Raw genomic sequence first — 20,179 nt, forward strand, 5'->3', positions numbered from 1 at the left:
GTACGCAGACTTACTATTCAAAGTTGTAATGGAGTAGTATGTTATCAAACGCTTCCTTTCCTTATTTCCACTATTATTCTTAAAAGTAAACTTTTGAGAAGATTTAAGGACAGTCTTCTATGGCATTTCATCAGTAAATATGTCGGATCCATTTAGACAGAACCCGTTCATTGTTTTACAGTCTCCGGTGAAAAAACCGGAGGAGATATACACTCCTTCCGGTTCTCCTAAAAGAGTATCACCTTCAAAAGCAGCCATGAAGTATTCCCCTGCCGTTTCCTTCAGAAGAGACTCAAATAACTTTATGAATAGCGCAGTTGGCCGCAGCTTCATCCAAAGGGCAGATGAATCACCTCTGAGGTCCCCACCTACAGCAAGGAAGCTATTTACAGAACAAGAATCACCTAAGAGAAAAGCTGCGTTGACTACAATCATCGATCCTTTCAATGCTCCAGAAGCAGAAAGTGACAATGAGAACGACATTATAAGCCACTACTCTATTTTCAACAAGACAGAGCCAGGAGAATTAAAAAGATCTATTAATTCTAATAGAACGGAACTAGAAACTCCAAAACCTGTTTTTTCTAACTCTTTGTTTGCTGCTGCAGGTGGTGACACAAACTCCTTGCAAGACTCGTTGGGTGAAATCCCGATGTTGACTCCAAGGTCATCTGTCAAATACTCAATACCTATTCAGCAAGATCTAAACACCAGAATCACGTCAGCAACCTCAGAAACAACAGTGCAGTCATCCACTAACTCTGAATTATACAAAAATAAAAGCGCAGTTTCATCGTACTTTTCATCTGATCAATCAACCATTGACGTGCCAATGGACCAAGACTTTCAGTACTCTAATGGAGGCGAAAGGTTCTCCAATTCGAATGGTTCGGACTTCTTTGACAAGCGTTTAATGGATAAGGCCCCAATGGTGCAACCTCGCAGAAATAACTATCATAACAAGCAAACTGTTTTCAGATCTAGAACTGGTAACCTTGTATTGGATACTCCTGTTCCGGGTTTGTTGCATGACCTATTGCCACAAAAGGATAGCGACGAATTTGATTATATGAAGTATTCTGCAGTGACTTCAGATCCAGATGATTTTGCAGAAGACGGATTTACTTTGAGGTCAATTGAACTAGAAAGAGAGACTGAAATAGTGATTTGCATCACTATGTATAACGAAGATGAAGTTGCGTTGACTAGGACGTTATATGGTGTATTCCAAAATATTGCATATCTGACAAAAAGGAAAAGAAGTACCACCTGGGGTGAAGATTCCTGGAAAAAAATTGTTGTGTGTATCGTAGCTGACGGAAGAAATAAGATAAGTCCTGGTGTTTTAGAAGTGTTGGGTACTATGGGTGTCTATCAAGAAGGAATTGCCAAATCCTTTGTTAATCAAAAAGAGGTGAAAGCACACTTGTTCGAATATACTGCCCAAGTTTCTGTTAACGAAGATCTAAAAATCGTGGGTGATAAAGACTCAACTCCTGTCCAGATTGTCTTTTGCCTGAAAGAGAAGAATGCAAAAAAAATTAACTCTCATAGATGGCTATTCAATGCTATTTGTCCAGTTTTGAATCCAAATGTTTGTGTCTTATTGGATGTTGGTACTAGACCTAACGTCGGTGCAGTATACAACCTTTGGAAAGCATTTGACTTGGATTCCAATGTGGCAGGTGCAGCCGGTGAAATTGTTGCCATGAAAGGTAAATATTGGTCAAAACTTATAAATCCATTAGTTGCATCGCAAAACTTTGAGTATAAGATGTCAAATATCTTAGATAAACCTTGTGAATCTGCTTTTGGGTATATTAGTGTGTTGCCGGGTGCACTATCAGCATATAGATATTCAGCATTAAAGAATCATCCAGATGGAACAGGTCCGCTAAAAGCATACTTTCAAGGTGAGACAATGGACAATGCGGATATGACAAACATTTTTTCTGCTAATATGTATCTAGCAGAAGACAGAATACTGGCATGGGAGTTAGTAGCTAAAAAGGGGGCACAATGGGTTTTGAAGTATTGTAAAGATGCAAGAGGTGAAACGGATGTCCCTGAAACTCTGTCAGAATTTGTCCTGCAAAGAAGACGTTGGTTGAATGGTGCATTTTTTGCAGCATTGTATTCTTTGAGAAATTCAGCCCAAATCTTTAAAACTGATCATTCAGTGATGAGGAAAGTTTTTTTCCAGATTGAATTCCTTTACCAAGGTTTGACGTTGTTGTTCAGCTTTTTTGCAATTGCCAATTTCTATATCACGTTCTACTATTTGGCAGGCTCAATTATAACAATTGCTGGTATTGGCGGTAAAGTATTCTTTGAAATAATGAATTACATTTGCATATGTACATTATTGGGAATGTTGGTTATATCAATGGGAAATAAGCCAACGGGAGCACCAATGTTATTTTGGGTATGTGTTATCCTACTAACTGCTTGTGGTTTATATGCGATCATCTCTGGTTTCTATTTCTTGGCATTGATGATTCATCAACATCAAGCCGGTAATGCAGGCGGTTTGAGCTTTGCATCTATTTGTGTTTCGCTAGCATCAACTTATGGGTTGTATGTTCTAATGTCTGTCCTATATCTCGATCCATGGCATATGATCTCCTCCTCGGTTCAATATTTCATGATGTTACCTGCCTACACTTGTTTGTTGCAAATTTATGCTTTCTGTAACACGCATGATGTTTCGTGGGGTACCAAGGGTGATACCGAGGTTGCTAAGTCTCTAGGCTCTGCTATAATTGAGACTGATGAGAAGGGTCAACAATATATAAAAACAGGGGTATTGGAACAGCAAGACATTGATTCGATGTACAGCGAATTAGTTTTAAAACTGAAGGAAAGAAGAAAGAAGCCAGTTAATATGAGGAATAAGAAAGACAGCAAAGATGGTGGAAAGAAAAAGCTTCAAATCAGTAAGGAAGATTATTATAGAGATATCAGATCGAGAGTTGTGTTATTTTGGGTGATAGCAAACGTGATTTTAGTTATGACAATCACTCAAATATGGAAGGCTGATTCTATTAGATCAAACAAGTACTTAGCCTTTATTTTGTGGTCGGTTTTTGGCTTTAGTTGTTTCAGGTTCTTGGGATCATTCACATACTTGGCACATTTGGCTGTGAGAAGGATAATTGTGACTAAGCACAAATGGGAACTGAAAAAGAATGAAAAAGTGCCTAAAATGAATCAGGTTCCGAATTAGAAGAATCTGACCAAAGATTAAATGATACCTTTTTGAGCTTTTGATATTTTTTAGCTATTTTTTTAGAAAAGTTTGCCGATTATAAAAATTACAATAATAGGAAAAGAACGGTTTAATGAAAACATATAATAAATATGAAAATACTTTTTTGACAACACAGTCAGTTGTACATGAACAGTGGGTACGCAATTGATCACTAAATTACTCAATAAACACAGTTACGATGAAATCAGGTATATGTGTAAAACACTCAGGCATTAATGAGGCCAAAAGTTCTTGATTTGAGAAGGGAACAAAAAATGATTTCTACCCGTTTACAGCCTACCCATACCGTAGGACATGAAAGATTTTATGTCACCAAAGACTTTTATTGAGCGTTAAATGAAACCAGTACATGTATCCCGTTAAAAAGCATGAAAAGAAACATAGTAGGATAAAAACAGAAATTGAAATGGAAAATAAAGATCAAAATGAAAAAGTAAGAAATCGAAGAGCGAAGAGTGTGAATGCACTCAAATAGCACAGAAAAGGAATGATATATAAAGTGAAGTATATAGAATTTTTTCCAATATGAAAGAATAGTAAGGAAGAATAAAAGGAGAAACCAACTAATGACGAACGATATGAGAAGTGAGTAATTTGGGTCATTGAATGGATGTTTTCATGCTCATCACATGCTCTTTCAATCTCAAGAGATCATCGTCATCAATTATAGATTTATCATTTGTAATAGAATTAAAGTTTTGTAGGTTAGAGTTAGTGATGTTTCCGGGGTTAAGTGGATCATCGTCAGCTATCTTCAACTCGTTGTTGAGTGGATGGCTAGGTTTGGAGGCGCCTGTGTTATGATATGCACTGGAAATAGATCCACTCGTCGATTTCTTAAAAGCTTTTGAAAAATCACACATTTTCGATTTCATCGAATTAGAGTCAGGTGATAATGCATTATCATCTTTGACGTTGGTATTAGTACAATTAGAAGAATCATTAGACGTTTTAGTGCCAGAATTAAATGCTGAAGTCACAGAAAACAATGAATTAACATCAAAATCTGCCTCCTTGGATTCGCTAGTTGAATTGGAAATAGCGTCAAAAGCAGTAGTCTCCATAGCCCCCATGATCTTCATTAAAGTGCCTTCAGAAGGAATTGTAGGAAGTATACTGGTATTCCGCTTGAAATTGCTAGACCTCATTGGCTTACCTGTCAAAATCATGCTAACATCCGAGTCGACTTCTGAATCAACATCTGAGTTCAAGATGCGAGATACAATGTCATCGTCAACCATATCATCTGCAATGCTTGCATTGTTGACATCAATTGAATTTTCTCTCGATGTTGTAAAACCTGCAGAATGATTACTCCCTGACAATCTTCGATCTGAAATTTTAGACGAACGGATTCTGGACTCTGCAGATAATGATCTGCTTCTATTCATTGTTGTTCTCATTGGTTGAATGGCGTAGTCCATAATTCTCTTCTTAGCAGAAGAAGTTATGGAGTTTTCGTTGAAATTGATGTTGTTTCCATTATTGTTATTTTGGAAAAGGCTAGTGTTGGTGTTGTTGCTATTATGGAAAGGGCTAGTTGCCGATGGGAACAATGAAGGCATACTATCATTAGATGAAACAGATAATCTTCTGGAAGAAGAGACAACAGATGACTCTCTTGAGTTCAAAGAGAGATTGGAGGACATAAAGCTTGATGTGGTTGAAGCATTTGATTTTCTTCTCTTAGTATTTGAAGCTTCATCATTAAGATTAAATGAATCTCCATGAAGGTTGAAAGCATTCAAGTCGAAATTCATCAACCCCTGGTTTAGAACATTCTGGTTAGAGCCAGAATTCTGAGACTGTGACTGCGACTGGTTTGATAAAGAGGATGATGTTCTCATACTTTTATGCGAAACCTTTTTATCGAACAACGAAGTACTATTTGCCTTTTCCATATCAACCGAAGAGAACAACCTTAAAGTCTCGTCCTGTATTGTATTGGCATCAGAGAACGCAAACAGGATGTTTTCTTTGATATAGGTTACAAAGGTGGTGATCAATGGATCAACATCTTTGTAATTGATCAAAATCTGGTAAAGTTGAATCAACTTGTAAATTTTCTGGCAGAGTTGCTTATCCTTGACGTTCTGTAGACTGGTGATCGATATTAATGTTACAAGGTGGAAGTTGAAACTATGCAAACACAAACTTTCAGAAGCCTCGATTGAAATCTCATCTCCCTTGTTGCCGTTCGATTTAGAATTTTTGAAAGTCAACTCATAAACCAGATTGACGAAATCAATGAAATAAGATGAGTCAATGGTACCATTGATGTTCACTAAGACTTTGAAATACAAATAGTATGAGTTCAACTTATTGAAAACAACGGAATTTTCGTCATTGTTCAAACTTTCAACTGAATCTTTCCAATTTGACAAATCTACATCGATTTTGTTTAAAACCTCTGTATTTTCATCATTGACAAACTGCATAATATTCCAAGGAATCAAGCAAAGCAGTTTGACAAGACATATAGTGATCTTGACATCGTTACTAACCAAGACGATCGTCTCCAAACTTGCAGGAGAAGACTTCTTCACTGTAGAGGGATGAAGATCATCAAAAAATGCGCTACTGATATCACTCATCACTTCATCTTCATCATCTTGCGTAGAATTTGGAACTATCTCTTCATCGAGTAAAGGAATGTTGAAATAAATTTCTGAAAGTTTGATCAAAATTTTGAAATTCCAGTAGAGCTTCAATCTTTGAATTTCAATCAACTGTTTTTCAGGAAACTTGCTACTCATTAATAGAGCGTTTGGCTTGTCAATATTAAGTGTGTATACCAGATGCTTATTCAAGTTGATAACGTCCATTAGGAATTCCTTGTGGGAATGAAGGTTATCTGTGTAATTTGGTAAGTTGAAGTTTTCAAACTTGATAAGATAGTAAAAGAGCAACAAAGAGATCTCTAGTTTGTCTAGGTTTGGAGATAGACTGAAATTGATATTTTTCAACATCATGATCAAGTGCTTGACATTAATCAATTTGACTGACTCGTCCAAATGGTTCAAGGATGACTTGTCAGGTAAGTATGCAGAAGACTTATTATTACGGTTAATTTTTGGTTGGCAAAGGGTGAACTTAAGGATTAAGATCAACTTAATCATGGTATCCTGGTCCTTTGAATTGAACTCGTAGTATCTTTTTTTCAGCTCACCATTATCTGAGTAGGTTGATTTCTTGATTGTGTAAGTGTTCACAAAAGTTAAGTAGTCATTGTAAAACAACTCAAAGTCTAAGATTGGAATCAACTTATTGTAGTCGTTGAAAAACAACCAAATTAAATGGTCTAGATTCTTATTGGTGTCGGAGCTACCATTGTTCGAACTAGCGTTGAAAAGGGGTAAAATCAACTTGTATAAGATTAAGTTTAAGTATCTGTTGAGGTTCATGTGATAGTTGGACAAGTGCTTTAGGGAGGCCGGGTCAAGATCGTCATTTGACGAGGTTGCTGAGTGTGAAGAGGTAGTTGATGCGGCAGCAGAGCTGAAAGCATTCTTTCCAGAAGAGAAGGAGGCGTTAGATTTGTAGCCCTTAAACGGGTTTGACTTAAGAGAGGTGAAAATGGTTTCAAAGGGGGACTTCAGGTTTTGATCCAACACAAGAGATCCTGATCTGGTAGTGCTGATTGGTTTCGAGTAGTAGATTTTCTTCCTCAAAGCCTGGATGCTTCGTTCCTGGAGCTCAAGCGGAGACTCTTCCGCTACTGTGGTGGCTGTGGTGGTGGTGATAACTTCACGGTTTTGGTTGGGAACTGGGCTGGCCGCCAGGTCCTGAAAACCGCCGACTTGGGCTTCGGCAGCGAGGTTCGAGCCTGCTGGGTTACTTGCACTGCCGTTGGAAAAAGCATTTTCTGCGCCTCCACTCAAGTCTTTAGTACTGCGGTTGTCGGTGACAGATGCGTTTTCCATCGTGCTGGACGGCTCGATGGAGCTCATTTTCTGCTTCAAGCTGTTCAACTCCATGAGGAGCTGGTTTCTGCTCAACTCGACGTCTAGCAACCTCTTTTCCAAGTTCTTCGTGTAGCCCTTTGGAAACGAGTTTCTGGTCAACTTGTCGGACACGACGCAGGGGAAGCCGTCCTTCTCGCAGTTTGTGCACTTTGGGGAGTTTTCTGATTTGCCGCTGCACTTGATCTTGCGTGCTCTGCATCGGTCACACGCCTGCGAGATTCTCGTCCTGCCGTTGGAGGGGTTTTTGATGATGTTCCAAAAGGAGGACGAGGCGCTGGTGTCGCAGGCCGAGTCGGACGTTGGGGCCGACGAGCCAGAGGTCTCCGAGGATGACGACGAAGCGGACGTCGACGTGGACAACTTGGCGTCGTCGGTGTTGCCCCCGGCGTGCTCGTGCGGGTCGCCGCAGCTGTTTTCGCACGGAGCAGAGTCTGCGGTCGTGGTGTCTGTGGTCATGTGCGTGTTTCAGGTAGAAAGGGCTGTCTTGCTGTTGGCAATAAAGGAGGGCGTCACAACGGTAGGTGAGGGCGTTTGTCTGGCTCGTTTTTCGTGGTCTGAAGTCGGGACCGAAACGCACAAAAGTAAAGGATAGGCTCTGGCGTATATGCGACTGAGTGGTGTGTGGGGAAACAGATCAACAAACAAGCACAGGCACAGGAAGCAAACGACACGAAGGAGCAAGAGCAAGAGCAGCACCGGGACGGGGAAGCTCCAGATGGCGTGCAGAGACACAACCCGACAGCAGAACGGCAAACACCCCGGCAAACACCCCGACAGGGAGAACGCTCAGCACTTCCGCTCGCTTCTATCTCCTGCCTCCCTCATCCCCCAACATTCCGTCCAGCGAAGACTGCCCCAAGGAGACTGCCTCCCGCTTCCGCCGTCCGCTACTCTCAGTGGAACCCCGCGAAATCGATAGCCTGCTGATGCAGCTGCGCTCCAGCCCCGTCGCGATAATGTGTCACCGGCGAAGAGGCCGCGGTGGCTGCGCGGGGAAAAATCTGGGGAAACGCCCGGCACAGCCCACTTCTGGCGGCCGAGGTCATGCGCGCGGCGCAAGCGCCGCTGCAGCCTGCGTGCCGCTTAGCTGCCCGTTCCGGTCCCCGTGCCCGACTGCATGCATCTTCCGCCCTCCATCTTCTGCGTTGCGCCATGCGCATTCCGGCACGCTGCACACTGCACGTCGCACTTTACAGACTATCTGCTGCACAGAGGCTCGCCGGCGGCTGCGGGGCCACACAGCCGTGTGTCGGGGCGGAGGACACGTAGTCCCGATGGCCGTTTGCCGCTGTGAAAGGGGGGAGCGGGAGCACGGGGAGGAAGATCGGACGGTGTGACGTAATCCGGGGCACCGATGGCGTAGCACCCGGTCCGGCTTTAGCTTGCGGATCGGAGTATATGCAATTGCTAGGGCAGGCTAGCGGGCGCTAGCTCGTGCTAGCTCGAGCAGCTTGGGTCTAGTTCGGATTGTGTAGATTAGAATGGAAAGTCGCAGAAGAATAGGAGAAATATACAGAGCTATTGCTGCAGCCGGAGCTGCAGCAGTGACGTAGAGTACTGCCCTCAGACGTCGAGATCGGCGTCGGCGGTGCTGCCGAGACTTGACACCCACAAAAGGTGCTCCTTGATGTCGCCCTTGCAGAAGGCGTCTCTCTTCTTGGAGTTGCCCTTGCCGAACCAGGTCTTCACGTAGCTGCATTCGAGCGAGAGATGGCAGATGTAGTCGTTCATCACCCGCCAGATGTCGGTCTCAAACTCCGCGTCGAAGTAGCTGGTGTCGGCAATGAGTCTGACACGGTCCCCGTTCTCCTTGACAACGGTGCCCTGCTGGATCAACTCGATCGGCTTCAATGGCGGGTTGTTGATGTTGAGGAACAACGGGCTGCGTCTCTCGCTCGACTCCTTGAGCCACCTCTGGTACTTGTTGTAGCTCACCTCATACCCCTCCTTGCGCGAGAACTTGTCGATGAACGCCTCGTACGAGTAGTAGTCCACAATGGGGTCGAACTGCATCATCGACACGCCCTTGAACTCGTCGTCGTACCAGTACCCGTTGCTCTCCACCTCGCTGTTGATGAGGTAGTACTGCTTGCTCAGAACGTGGGCCGCGGCGAGAATCGTCTCCTTGGCCCCGTGCGCCCCGTCAAACCGGCCCGTCAAGAGCACGTAATACGCGTCCGGGCCGTTCAAGTTGTAGTAGAGCGAGAGCAAGAGCGTGCCCAGATGCTGCTTCTTGTCGATGATGAGCTCTGACGCATCGCTCTGCTTGTATGGGAGCGAGTTCTCCAAGTCGTGGAAGTTCACTCCGTCGCTGAGCTCCTCCGACGTCAGCTTGGCGCTCTTGGAAATCAGCTCCTCCGTCAACGGGAGACCGTACACGCTTGTCTTCGCGTTCTTCACCTCTAGATCGGCAATCTCGTAGAAGGCGGGAAGCGTGGTCCGGGCCCCGTAGTCACCCCACACAAACAGCCCAAAGTCCTTGTAGAACTGCTTGTCGAAGATAGCGTACTCCATCGGCTTCAGCATCACGTTCTCCGGCGACAAGAACAAGACGTTCTCGAACCGCGACAGCAAGATCGCCAACTCTCTCTTGATCAACGTGAAATTATTCCAGATGTACTTGTTGAGGTCGTCGTCGAGCTCAGCGTTCGTCGCGGTGGAAGCGTCCAAGAGATCCTTGATGATCACACATTTCGCGTTCAACTGCGGGAGGTACAAGTCACAGATCTCCCTGTCCTTCAAGTAGTCCTCCTTGGTTGGAAGCATCACCTCGATGGGGAGAACCCCTCCAGCTTTCCTGAAAAGTCTGGTGGAGATGAGCGCCAACCAGGTGTAGTCGTTCTCGGCACCTCCGATGATCACAGCACCGTGTTTCGAAGACGCGGATTCCGGTTCTTCGTCCTTCTGGCTGTCGGCTAGAACCTCTGTGTTGATGAACGATACAGCCAAGGAGTGCTTGGACTTCACTTCTTCGACCCAGGCCTGTGGGATCGAAGCCAGGGACTTCAAGTACGTCTTGGTGATCAGGCCGTTTGGAGGGTCGGCGTTGGTGAATTCAAGTTGGTTCGCCTTGTCGCCCAAAATGGTCTGGTCGGGCTTCAGCTGGTAGAGCTGTTCGATGAAGTCCTTGATTTTCTGCGAGTTGCGTGTATTGACGGACGAAGACAGGGACGAGGACGATAGTTTGGAGTCCGAACTCTGGCCGGTTTTGCCGTTTGCATTGGCATTACCGTTCGCCTTACCATTAAGGTTGGAATGCGAGTTTGGCTTGGGCTTGTGGGAGTTGTAGTCCGAGTACGGCTTGATGGCTTCCGGGAAAAGGTTGTTCCGGTGTTTTGGCTTCTTTGGCGAGTTTATCTCAGACATGTTGTGCACTATCAGCACTGTCATGCACAACAGAAGAAAAAGGACAAAGGACTTCCTCTTGATGAACCTAAACACCATCGATCTGGATACCTGCTGCGGCGGCATGGTCGTCTAGCGGTGCAAATGTGCAATCCTGGTCAGAACGAAATTTCGTTTTCAATTCCTCTGGCTCCTGTTGAATTGAACGGGAGTGGAAGTCAAAGGCAAAAAAGCAGGAAGCGCAGTGATACAGGAAAGGTACACGTGCTGCAGGAATAGAGTAATAGATGCTGTGATCAGAGACTGCAGAGAATACCAATCTATGACAAACACGGAAAGCAAAAATTCAGCGGAACGAGATCGACAACGCTGGCAAAACACGATACCACTACTCTTGCGCAGACACAGCCCTGGTAACACGGAGATCCCTGTCGACGTTGCGTGTACCACCCGTACTACTCTTGTGCTGCTGCTACGCCGGTTCCCGCTACCGGACCACTACGAGCAGCAGGAGCAGCAACCTTCTCCCACAGTGCGACCGTGCGAGCGGGACCAGGATAGGGACGCCACGAAGCCTGCGCTACGCCAACTTTCCGGCCTTTTAGGTTTTTTCTTGCATGGGGAGCCTGCAGGGGCGCCAAACAGCGACGCGTCGACGCATCGGTGCTTTGCTTACGCGTCTGGACAGAATTGTTGCACGTCATTGTGTCGTATCGCGACATTTTTACCTGTGGTTCACTTTTTTGGAAACGGGGACGATCGGCCCGGCAGCCGGCCGGTCTGCCATTTGACGGACGCGGGTCAGTAACGGGCAGGCATCCGTCCTCTGCATGAGAGCTGGAATTGCCTGCGTAGCCATCGGAGGGGGGGGTTGTGGCGATAAGAGATTTTTGACGAAAAAGGCTCTTGCAGTGAGTGGGTGGCAGGGAACAGGAGGGCCACGAGGCACAGGCAGCAGGGCAAACCGGGTTTAGACAAGCTGCAGAATCTTCATCTACCACCCAGGGTGTTTTGTTTGCGTGAGTACCGACACAAAAAGCAGAGACCGAGATGTGGAACTACCTGTTTGGGGGACCAAAGCAGAAGAAAGAGCTGCCAAAAAAGGCAATCGTCGAACTGAGAGAGCACATCCTAACGTTGACCAAGAAGGCGGCGTATCTGGAGTCGCAGGTGAAGGAACAGGATGCCGTTGCAAGGAAAAATGTGTCGACCAACAAGAACGTGGCCCGGCTTGCGTTGAAGAAGAAGAAGAAGCTGGAGGGGGATCTCTTGAAGATCGGAAACCAGATCGAGTCTCTCGAGACGCAATTGAACGCGATCGAGTCGGCGAACTTGAACTTGGAAACAATGAAGGCCATGAAGCAGGGCGCCAAGGCGATCAAGCAGATACACAGCGACTTCGACATTGACAAGGTGGACGAGACAATGGACGACATCAGAGAACAGGTGGAGGCCAGCGAGGAGATCTCGGAGGCCATCAGCAGACCGTTGGCGACAGACTACGTGGATGAGGACGAGTTGGACGAGGAGTTGGCAGCGCTGCAGGAGGAAGAGGTGGAGTCGAATCTGGTGGATACGCATAGAACACAGGAACAGGAGCCACAACAGCAGCTACAGCAGAGTCACAGAGCCGCTGCGCAACGGCAGAACGTTTCGGACTCCCACGTGATAAATAAGATGCCCTCTGCTCCCACGAAGAAGGTGGAGGCACCCCAACAAGCCGCCGCCGAAGACGAGGACGAAGATGAGCGTGCTTTGAGAGAGCTCCAGGCCGAAATGGGTATGTAATCAAGATGTTTGTTTCTTTTGCGTCTCTCCCTTCTTCTTTTCCATTATATCTGACTCGCTGTCCCGTGTATCTTGCATGTCTGGCTCTCTTGTCTTCCCCCATGCCTTTTTTCCCTTTATTTCTCTATTTTGCTCGACAAGCAACCCCCTTTTTGTTTCTCTCTATAATACTATATTACGGATTACATATTTTTTTTCTCCATCTTTCTTCTCTCCTTTCCATCTACTCTAAAGTATACAAGTTAATAATCTAATAATGCATCATGTTCAGTCCGGATGATACATATCCTCAAGGATCTCCTTATCCGTGCAGCCAATAGTTCTGTCCTTACAGAATAGCAACAATTTTCCAACTTCTCGCACAACCGTATAATCGGCGCTGGCTAGCTTCTTGCCTATCATGTCTAACAATCCCACTATGTTTTCGAGTCCTTCAATGTCATTCAGCACATTCACCCATCTCATCAAGTCGCCATAAAACTCAGCCCCAGATGGGTTGGCAAACCACGTGTGGAGCAATATCCCTTCACTTTTCAATGTGAATTGAGTCCGCATCTTCTTCAAATATAAGTATCCACTATTGTTATCTTCATGATTGATATCAATATTCTTCAACTTATCACTGCTGTATAAATAGCCCCATATCACTAACAGAATGTATCCGATCATGTAACTCCGGAAAAAAAGATCAGCGTCCGGTAAATAGTCGTACTGATATTCGTAGGTCGAGTCCTGTGGAGACAAAAACATCTCAAACAGTGATAGATAACACTGGACCACGGAAACTTCACAATGCCTTGTCTTTGACCACTCCATTACCCTCCGTTTGATGGCATTCCTCTCATGTATAGAAGAAGGCTTGACATTCATTCTCCAAGGAGCACCACAAACAATAAAAATGTCATAATGGGAGATGGACATGTAAATGTGCGCTAAATGATACGCAATACATTTACATCTTGTGTCAGATGTTGAGAATTGAGACGAGTTTCCCAATGAGTTCAAATTATCAATTGCAGTTCTTGAAGAACAACATGAGCTTCCAACATCATTTCTCCAAATTGCGAACGCAGCTGTTAATAAATCACGCCAATTCTTGGAAATCGTGTTGGTGAACTTGTCGAGCCCAAAAAACAACTGAAGATCTCTCTGTTGTATTTGGAAAAGAATTGCACTCAAACCAGCTAACAGTATCTTTTTACCAAACGAATTGGTCTTTGTTGGTTTCCCATTCATTATATCCCTCAAGACAATCAAAAATTGTCTCGGCCTCTCCTCCTTCTTGAAATTCCTAATGAATTGAGTAAAGTTGGATTCCCATACCGAATCTGCTACAGGCATGGTCATTTGAATCTGGTGGGAGCATATGAACATCTGGTGGCCCATGCAAATTGCGTCAATTGCATCCATGTAGAAGCACATGAAAGTTGCTCGTTTCATAGATTCAATTTCAATCCATTTGCACCAATTTTCAGTTTCTTCATTAGCAGTGTCCGTGTTTATCTTTGTTGGTGCACCGCCTAGAGTAGGTGAGCGTCTTAGAAGTTGAATGGTTGTACCATGGTGCAAATGAGATCTTTCATGGAGCTTACGACTAGAACAGTGTTTTTCATAAAACTCCAACATCAGTAAACTTTGAATGATCCAGACTTCGGCTGGGGGTTGAAAAAATGGAGATGCAAACAATAGCCATCTAAGTGGTTCACTGATTGTGTCAGCTAGAGACTTGGGTTGAACTAGTTTTTTATCATCAGGGCAAGTGATGTTATCAACGCACATAAACAACTTGGAGCCCAAAATAATCATCGACAATAACAATAGTAATGGGGCATCCGTTGAGTTGAAAGTCGGACGATGGAGCATGGGAAACCGTGGATGAAAAAAATTCCAATACGTTTTCAAGGCTTTCTCAAACTTCAACTTTGTGAAATCAACGTGACCTTTCAAAGTCGGGATCAAAATCTCAAATTCTTTCATTTGCTTCGGAGTTAAAGAATACAGTAAACCTTCATCAAAATGATATGCTGACGACTCGCTGGCTTGTTGACCCTGGGATTGCTGAAAAGACTGTAAGTCATTTTTGGAAGAAGTTGAATTTTCAAAAGCACGGTTCTGGTTCTGGTCATTGCGTGATGCAGGCCTTTGGTCGGAGGTTGTGCTGAAATGGCCGGTACTTGAGGAAGAAGGTGAAAAGTCATCTTGAACGATAAAGAAGTTATGAGAATCATTATTAATGTTGAACTCACTCATATCAAATAGGAAATTGTTGTTCCCGCTGGTATTATTATTACTGATGTTGTTGCTGGGATTCGTGTTGGTGTTGGTGTTGGTATAAGAGGACATCAGATTATGATTGCTGTTAACATTTGTCCTGCTCAAAAAATTCACAGTTGGAAGAGGATTGTTTTCAGTTGAGTGGCCCATGTAGCTTTCAGCGTTGTGGTGAGTCGGGGGATCTGTTCCAGAGATTAGACTGGTCTCTGGAAACAACCAATTAAATAGATTTGGAGCTGTGCTGTTGTTGATACTACCACCTAAATTGCCATTGTTGATGTCTACTGACGGATCAGTTGTTGAAAGTGATCCGCTTGGTATACCTGGTGCTTCAATACTATCGATTAGGGTATTTTGATTGGAGTGTTGACGCACTATGTCTTTTGCTGTAACTGGGCTATCGTGAGATGCTGACGGCTGTGTTTTTCTATATTTCAGGTCCAGCGTATTTGTTAGGTTCTCCAAATGTTGTGCTTTGGCAGAATGTTCGTTTCGGAGATTGTTCGAAACGACGGTGCTGAGAAACTCAGACGGTTTTGTCGTCAACTTTTGTTTCTGTATTTTGTTTTCATGTCTCTTCAGATGCCTCAAAAGAAGATCGTGTCTCACAAAAGTCTTATCGCATCCAATGTGGGAGCAGCTGAAGATCTTTTTCGGGTTGTGGTTTAGTTTGTGTCGGGATAAATGCTCAGAGCGCTGGAAGCTTTTGTTGCAGTCAGGGAACTGGCAAAGATACGGGGGTCCAGCTAGAGTTCTCTTCCGTCCACGGAGCTTTCCCTTGGGCTTCGATTCATCGTCGTTTGCATCAAGATAAGATTTTTCACCGGTAGGCGAACTCGGACTTTCAGTAGATAGCTCAGGTGTTCTGGTGTTGTTCGATTTCGATTCCTCGTCTATGAGCATGGACAGTCTTATCGGGTCAGACATTACAGCTTTCGGCGCCTATGACAAAAAGAGCAGATGTCGCAGTCTGCTCCTGATACGTGCAACTACTTATAGATAGATGCTTTCGTTTATTTTTCTCCCTAACTTATCCAGGGTGTGTCAGAATTTTCGAGATAAAATGACACTAAAATGCAAACCAGATTTGGGTCTTCGTTTAACTCGGTTTTCTTTCTCTCTTTTCTTTGTTTTCCAATGTCTGTATATATACAACTATGTGCTCATAAGAAGGCGTTGGTGTTGAATGCGTGGAAAGCTATCAGCTCACTCGGTTCTTGGTCGGCTGATCATAAACACACAGGGCCACACTGAACTGCGTACGTGCTAACGTTTATAACTGTGGGGAGGGTCTTCCCTTGTTCCTTCTGCACTCCGCTGAGCAGGAACTGTTCCGTGCCCGTGTCACGTTTCCTGTCCTTTCCCTGGCCTCGGATACGTAAATATGTGACTTTGTGCCTCGGACAGTCAGAGACTCATGTTACCCATGGCAGATGCACATCGACTAGAAGGGCCGAGAACAAATGCCATCCCACCCAGCGTGAGTCCTTCCGGCGGGTGTGGCGCGGGATGACTGGCGGGGCATCCGTTTCCAGGTGATTGGCTGCGGCGCGGAGTTGGCGAGGATGGGGTGAGCGGCGAGCGGAAGACACAGGGTTGGCAAAAAGAGCTGAGCATGGCGGACAGAAGAGGACCTTGGGGTAACCAATCGGACCGGGGGCAGGGGAGAACAGTCACTCTGGGGGGACGGACAGCGGCGTGAAAACATTCCATTATGGACCAGAAGGAGATCGTTGCCGAGTACAAGAGGCAAGGCCTCTTCGACGCACGGAGGAAGCAGTTCTTTGACACCTTTGTAGCAGACGAGACGAGGCAGCAGCAGTTGAAGGAGCTGATCGGCGAGCTGGTGAAGTGTAAGATTGAGAAAGAACCCGAGCTATTCAGTAAAAACCGGGGGAAGGTTTCTGCGTTGATACAGACAGAGCTTGTGAAACGGCATGTTGAGCGAGAAAAGCTGAGCACCAGCGGTGGCAGGGCCGACGGCGAAGCGGGCGACGGTGCTGGCAGTGGCAAGGACGGCAGGTACTCCGACACCGAGCTGCTCGACCGCATCAACGATCTGCTGGACTCCTACGTCGCGTCGGTGGAGGGCAGTGAGCAGGTCCAGGGCGAGATCATCAGCCAGCTCAACGGGTAGGGAGCACATCCATGGCGGCACGTGACCCTGTGGAGGCGGGGCTCTCGCAACCAGCAGGGTGCGGGTCTGAGAGATGACAGAGCTTCTCAACGGGTTCTCTTCTCCCATGAATCAACAAATTATATACTGTGTGGGTTATTGGAAGTTGTGGGGGTGTCTCTGGGGTCAGCCTGGGCCGAGTCACTCGGATGATGGGAGCAATAGTGCCATTTTCTGTGAAATTCTCCACTGGAAACGAAACTCGAAGCCTGGTTTAATGTGTCCCCTGCATGGCGAAAGCAAGAACACTGGGCAATTCCTTCACGACATTGGTTTATAGGCCGGCAATTTTTGTATAAGGCAAGAAGATCGCTTTAACATAACCCGAATGGTACTTCTCTTTGCCACCAAGAACTAGAATCAGTGCCTCCCGGCTTGTACACTCACATATCCCCAAAAGTATTCCTACTCCGGACAGCAAAATGGTTCTGCAAGTATCCAGCGATGTGAAGCGGAGTAAGGACACCTCCAGCGACCCGGACGCTTGCAACAAGTGTTATGCCGACTCGGAGGTCTTCAACCAGCTTCAGCAGTGCTGTTTTGATCCTTCGCATTTGAATGCCTTGAACACAGAACCGACAGGGAACAGACGCTTCAAGCTGGATGCCAACTCCGACAACAAGAACTACGGTATTATGCACATGGACATGATGAACATGGATCCTCTGAACATGGATATGAATCTGGACTTGGCCGTCAACGGCAGCAACTGCCTGGAGGATAGTACTAGCAGTAGTAACAATAGCCGCTTGGGCATGTCGCAGGCTCCTAAACATGAAAACGACTCCTCTCCGTACGACACTGATAGTGTGAAAACGAACCCGGGCAACGCTCTGCCGACAGACATACTCAATTGCTGCACGCCGATTGACCTTAATCCCTGCTGTGTGTCGAGCTCTCACGAGCTCTCCAACAAGGCCCAATACCCTGCCAATGGCAAGTGCTCACATCAGCATCATAACCATGATCACAGCCACCATGATGAACATAGCCACAACCATACCCACAACATCAACGACGGCCCCGACCAAAGTCTAGATCAAAATCAAAAGAATTCAGATTTGTCTGAAATGATCATTTTAAACAATTTCTTCTCAGCTTGTTGTAATGACTCGACCTTGAACTTTGACGAGGCCTCTTTGAACAGCAAGTACCCCATGATCAGCCCTCCTATCTCATCCATCAAAACTGAAAACTATCCTAAGCCTCTGCCGAGCACTAATTCAAGTAGCATTCGGGACTCCTTGAAAACAACTACGAAAAATCAAAATAAACATCATCACCATTTATTGCATTTACATCATCACAATCCAGACGATTCATCACGATCGCATACCCACGACATCATTTTTCATCACCATAATGCAAATGGTTGCTCCCACAACAACCAAGTAAATCATCATCATCATTTACACTTCGAGGACGAAATAAATGGACAAAAAATCAAGCACGATTTCATTTTACCTGACTGTGAAGTTGGGAATGAACAGAGGCCCTATAATGATTCCCCTGATACTCCACCAAGTCTGGACTTGGATCCAAATGACTGTACGGACTTCTTAACATCTTCAATCTGTAATCTGGATTACATTTTTGATGATCCAGAAATGAAACTGGAAAACTTACAGTACTCTCATCCGAACAAGTGCCACAAGCATAACAATTTGAAACTTGCATCTCAGAAAAAATGCCATGAATCTCTGGATGGAGTATGCCATGGAAATTCTTCTCTGAAAGCACACCAAAAAACACATCATCATCATTTGCAGCATCACTATCACAGAAACAATGATTTTTCTCACGAAGAACATTTTCACTCTAACAAACACGCTGGACATACCTCCAATGGGAGCATAGAGCTAAATCCTGAGGTGAAAATGGAGGACATTTCCGGCGAAAGGAAACTGATCAAAAATGATCCACTAATCTGTAAATGGGATGAATGTAACACTCAAATAGACTCCGACGAGCTGGATACTCATCTTTTCAAGAATCATTTGCAGTTTCTTCCTTTGTCTCCAGGTTGTTATGGTGACGATATTGATGACAAGAGAGTAAATGAAATCAAGCAGTCGAATATGCAACTGCGTTGTGGATGGGATCACTGTGATTTTACTACAATTGATATAGATAAGTTTCTAGAGCACGTTCCCGAACATACTGAGTTGTTGAAAAGAACAAACTTAGACGACAGTGAAGAAGACAGCGATGTTCATGTTTGTCATTGGGTTAACCCGGAAACAAAATCTGAATGCGGTGAGCATTTTGATCTGACAGAAGATCTGACCAACCATATTATTACTTCCCACATAAAATCAGGTAAATCAAGTTATACCTGTCACTGGAAGGATTGCTGCAGGGGTGAAAAGCCATTCTCACAAAGACAGAAAATCATAAGACATTTGAACACTCACACAAAGCACAAGCCGTTTGAATGTGAAATATGTCACAAAAAGTTCTCGCTCGATCTAATGTTAAAACAGCATATGAGAATACATACCGGTGAAAAGCCATACAAGTGCGATCTTTGTGGCAAAACTTTCAAGACTTCATCCAGTCTGACAATACACCTGAGAATACATAGCGGTGCCAAACCTATGGTATGCAAGATTTGTGGTAAAAGATTTAATGAATCTTCTAATCTAAACAAGCACATGAAGATACATTTCAGAAAATATAGATGTGAACTTTGCTTGAAAAGTTTCGATTCCGAAACAAAATTTAAACGACACCAATTAGTGTGCAGGAAAAAATCATCTTCCAACTGATTACTCAAATACACAGAAAAAAGTTTTCCATACATTCATTCATCCATTTATAGGGTTTTTTATACTAGTTTTATTAATCATCATTACCTCCACTCACAAAATATACGTCTTCCTAATCAATCGAAGTAAGAGTCAACAGAACTTCCCAAGTATAGTTTAAGCTGTTTCTTTGTAGCAGGTAGAACTTTGCATTTGACCATCGGCACTCCTGCCTTGTCGTATGCCTGGAACCTGTGGCATCCGCCGAACGCAAAATATTTCTTTACTCCATTTTGAGAAGCACACAATACATCGATTGGTGGTAGCTCTCCGGGGGTTATGTCTTCCAGTTGACAGGTCTTCGATGCAGTAGGTTTACCATTCAATGTGTTAACCATAGTGTCTATTTTCTCGTTGTCGAGCACCGGCATTATCGGCCTGATAATGGAGGCCAATGGAACGAATTCAATTTTATTGAAATTTCTTGTTTGTATAGACATAATGAAGCCAGTGTCTGATTGAATAATTTCTCTAGTCAAACGACAGACAATATAACAAATAACATACTATTGGCTATGAACAACTGACTGTAGCAAACCGGGAAACATCTCTT

General features: G+C 44.6%; 9 protein-coding genes across 9 annotated transcripts; 5 read left to right on the plus strand and 4 right to left on the minus strand.

Annotated features, from left to right (window-relative positions):
* Positions 1 to 139: 139 nt before the first annotated feature.
* Positions 140 to 3,226, plus strand: PICMEDRAFT_33013 (hypothetical protein; the record flags this gene model as incomplete). The annotated part of the gene is made up of 2 exons (XM_019162794.1): positions 140 to 608; positions 744 to 3,226. 2 exons carry the CDS (start codon positions 140 to 142, stop codon positions 3,224 to 3,226), a joined length of 2,952 nt encoding a protein of 983 aa, XP_019017761.1.
* A 644-nt stretch (positions 3,227 to 3,870) lies between these two features.
* Positions 3,871 to 7,692, minus strand: PICMEDRAFT_72701 (hypothetical protein; the record flags this gene model as incomplete). The annotated part of the gene is made up of 1 exon (XM_019164276.1): positions 3,871 to 7,692. One exon carries the CDS (start codon positions 7,690 to 7,692, stop codon positions 3,871 to 3,873), a length of 3,822 nt encoding a protein of 1,273 aa, XP_019017762.1.
* A 235-nt stretch (positions 7,693 to 7,927) lies between these two features.
* On the plus strand, positions 7,928 to 8,686 carry PICMEDRAFT_133414 (hypothetical protein). Its single transcript, XM_019160047.1, has one exon. It carries the CDS (start codon positions 8,163 to 8,165, stop codon positions 8,571 to 8,573), a length of 411 nt encoding a protein of 136 aa, XP_019017763.1. The 5' UTR covers positions 7,928 to 8,162; the 3' UTR covers positions 8,574 to 8,686.
* A 113-nt stretch (positions 8,687 to 8,799) lies between these two features.
* Positions 8,800 to 10,602, minus strand: PICMEDRAFT_11634 (hypothetical protein; the record flags this gene model as incomplete). The annotated part of the gene is made up of 1 exon (XM_019159818.1): positions 8,800 to 10,602. One exon carries the CDS (start codon positions 10,600 to 10,602, stop codon positions 8,800 to 8,802), a length of 1,803 nt encoding a protein of 600 aa, XP_019017764.1.
* Positions 10,603 to 11,631: 1,029 nt separating this feature from the next.
* PICMEDRAFT_33054 (hypothetical protein) lies at positions 11,632 to 12,369 on the plus strand (the record flags this gene model as incomplete). Its single annotated transcript, XM_019162795.1, has 2 exons — positions 11,632 to 12,150; positions 12,229 to 12,369. The coding sequence occupies 2 exons, from the start codon at positions 11,632 to 11,634 to the stop codon at positions 12,367 to 12,369; spliced, it is 660 nt and encodes a 219-aa protein (XP_019017765.1).
* Positions 12,370 to 12,636: 267 nt separating this feature from the next.
* Positions 12,637 to 15,546, minus strand: PICMEDRAFT_33342 (hypothetical protein; the record flags this gene model as incomplete). The annotated part of the gene is made up of 3 exons (XM_019162813.1): positions 12,637 to 14,339; positions 14,661 to 14,896; positions 15,176 to 15,546. 3 exons carry the CDS (start codon positions 15,544 to 15,546, stop codon positions 12,637 to 12,639), a joined length of 2,310 nt encoding a protein of 769 aa, XP_019017766.1.
* An 811-nt stretch (positions 15,547 to 16,357) lies between these two features.
* On the plus strand, positions 16,358 to 16,780 carry PICMEDRAFT_72705 (hypothetical protein; the record flags this gene model as incomplete). The annotated part of the gene is made up of 1 exon (XM_019164277.1): positions 16,358 to 16,780. The coding sequence occupies one exon, from the start codon at positions 16,358 to 16,360 to the stop codon at positions 16,778 to 16,780; it is 423 nt and encodes a 140-aa protein (XP_019017767.1).
* A 2,117-nt stretch (positions 16,781 to 18,897) lies between these two features.
* On the plus strand, positions 18,898 to 19,587 carry PICMEDRAFT_33424 (hypothetical protein; the record flags this gene model as incomplete). The annotated part of the gene is made up of 1 exon (XM_019162823.1): positions 18,898 to 19,587. The coding sequence occupies one exon, from the start codon at positions 18,898 to 18,900 to the stop codon at positions 19,585 to 19,587; it is 690 nt and encodes a 229-aa protein (XP_019017768.1).
* A 116-nt stretch (positions 19,588 to 19,703) lies between these two features.
* PICMEDRAFT_72707 (hypothetical protein) lies at positions 19,704 to 20,066 on the minus strand (the record flags this gene model as incomplete). Its single annotated transcript, XM_019164278.1, has 1 exon — positions 19,704 to 20,066. The coding sequence occupies one exon, from the start codon at positions 20,064 to 20,066 to the stop codon at positions 19,704 to 19,706; it is 363 nt and encodes a 120-aa protein (XP_019017769.1).
* Positions 20,067 to 20,179: the final 113 nt, after the last annotated feature.

The sequence above is a fragment of the Pichia membranifaciens genome, assembly GCF_001661235.1.
Source record: "Pichia membranifaciens NRRL Y-2026 unplaced genomic scaffold PICMEscaffold_3, whole genome shotgun sequence".
In the NCBI taxonomy this organism is placed as follows: Eukaryota; Fungi; Ascomycota; class Pichiomycetes; order Pichiales; family Pichiaceae; genus Pichia; species Pichia membranifaciens.

Bases quoted from the DNA above. Each gene is read 5' to 3' on its own strand.
- PICMEDRAFT_133414 (XM_019160047.1), top strand. From the start codon at position 8,163: ATGCAGCTGCGCTCCAGCCCCGTCGCGATAATGTGTCACCGGCGAAGA.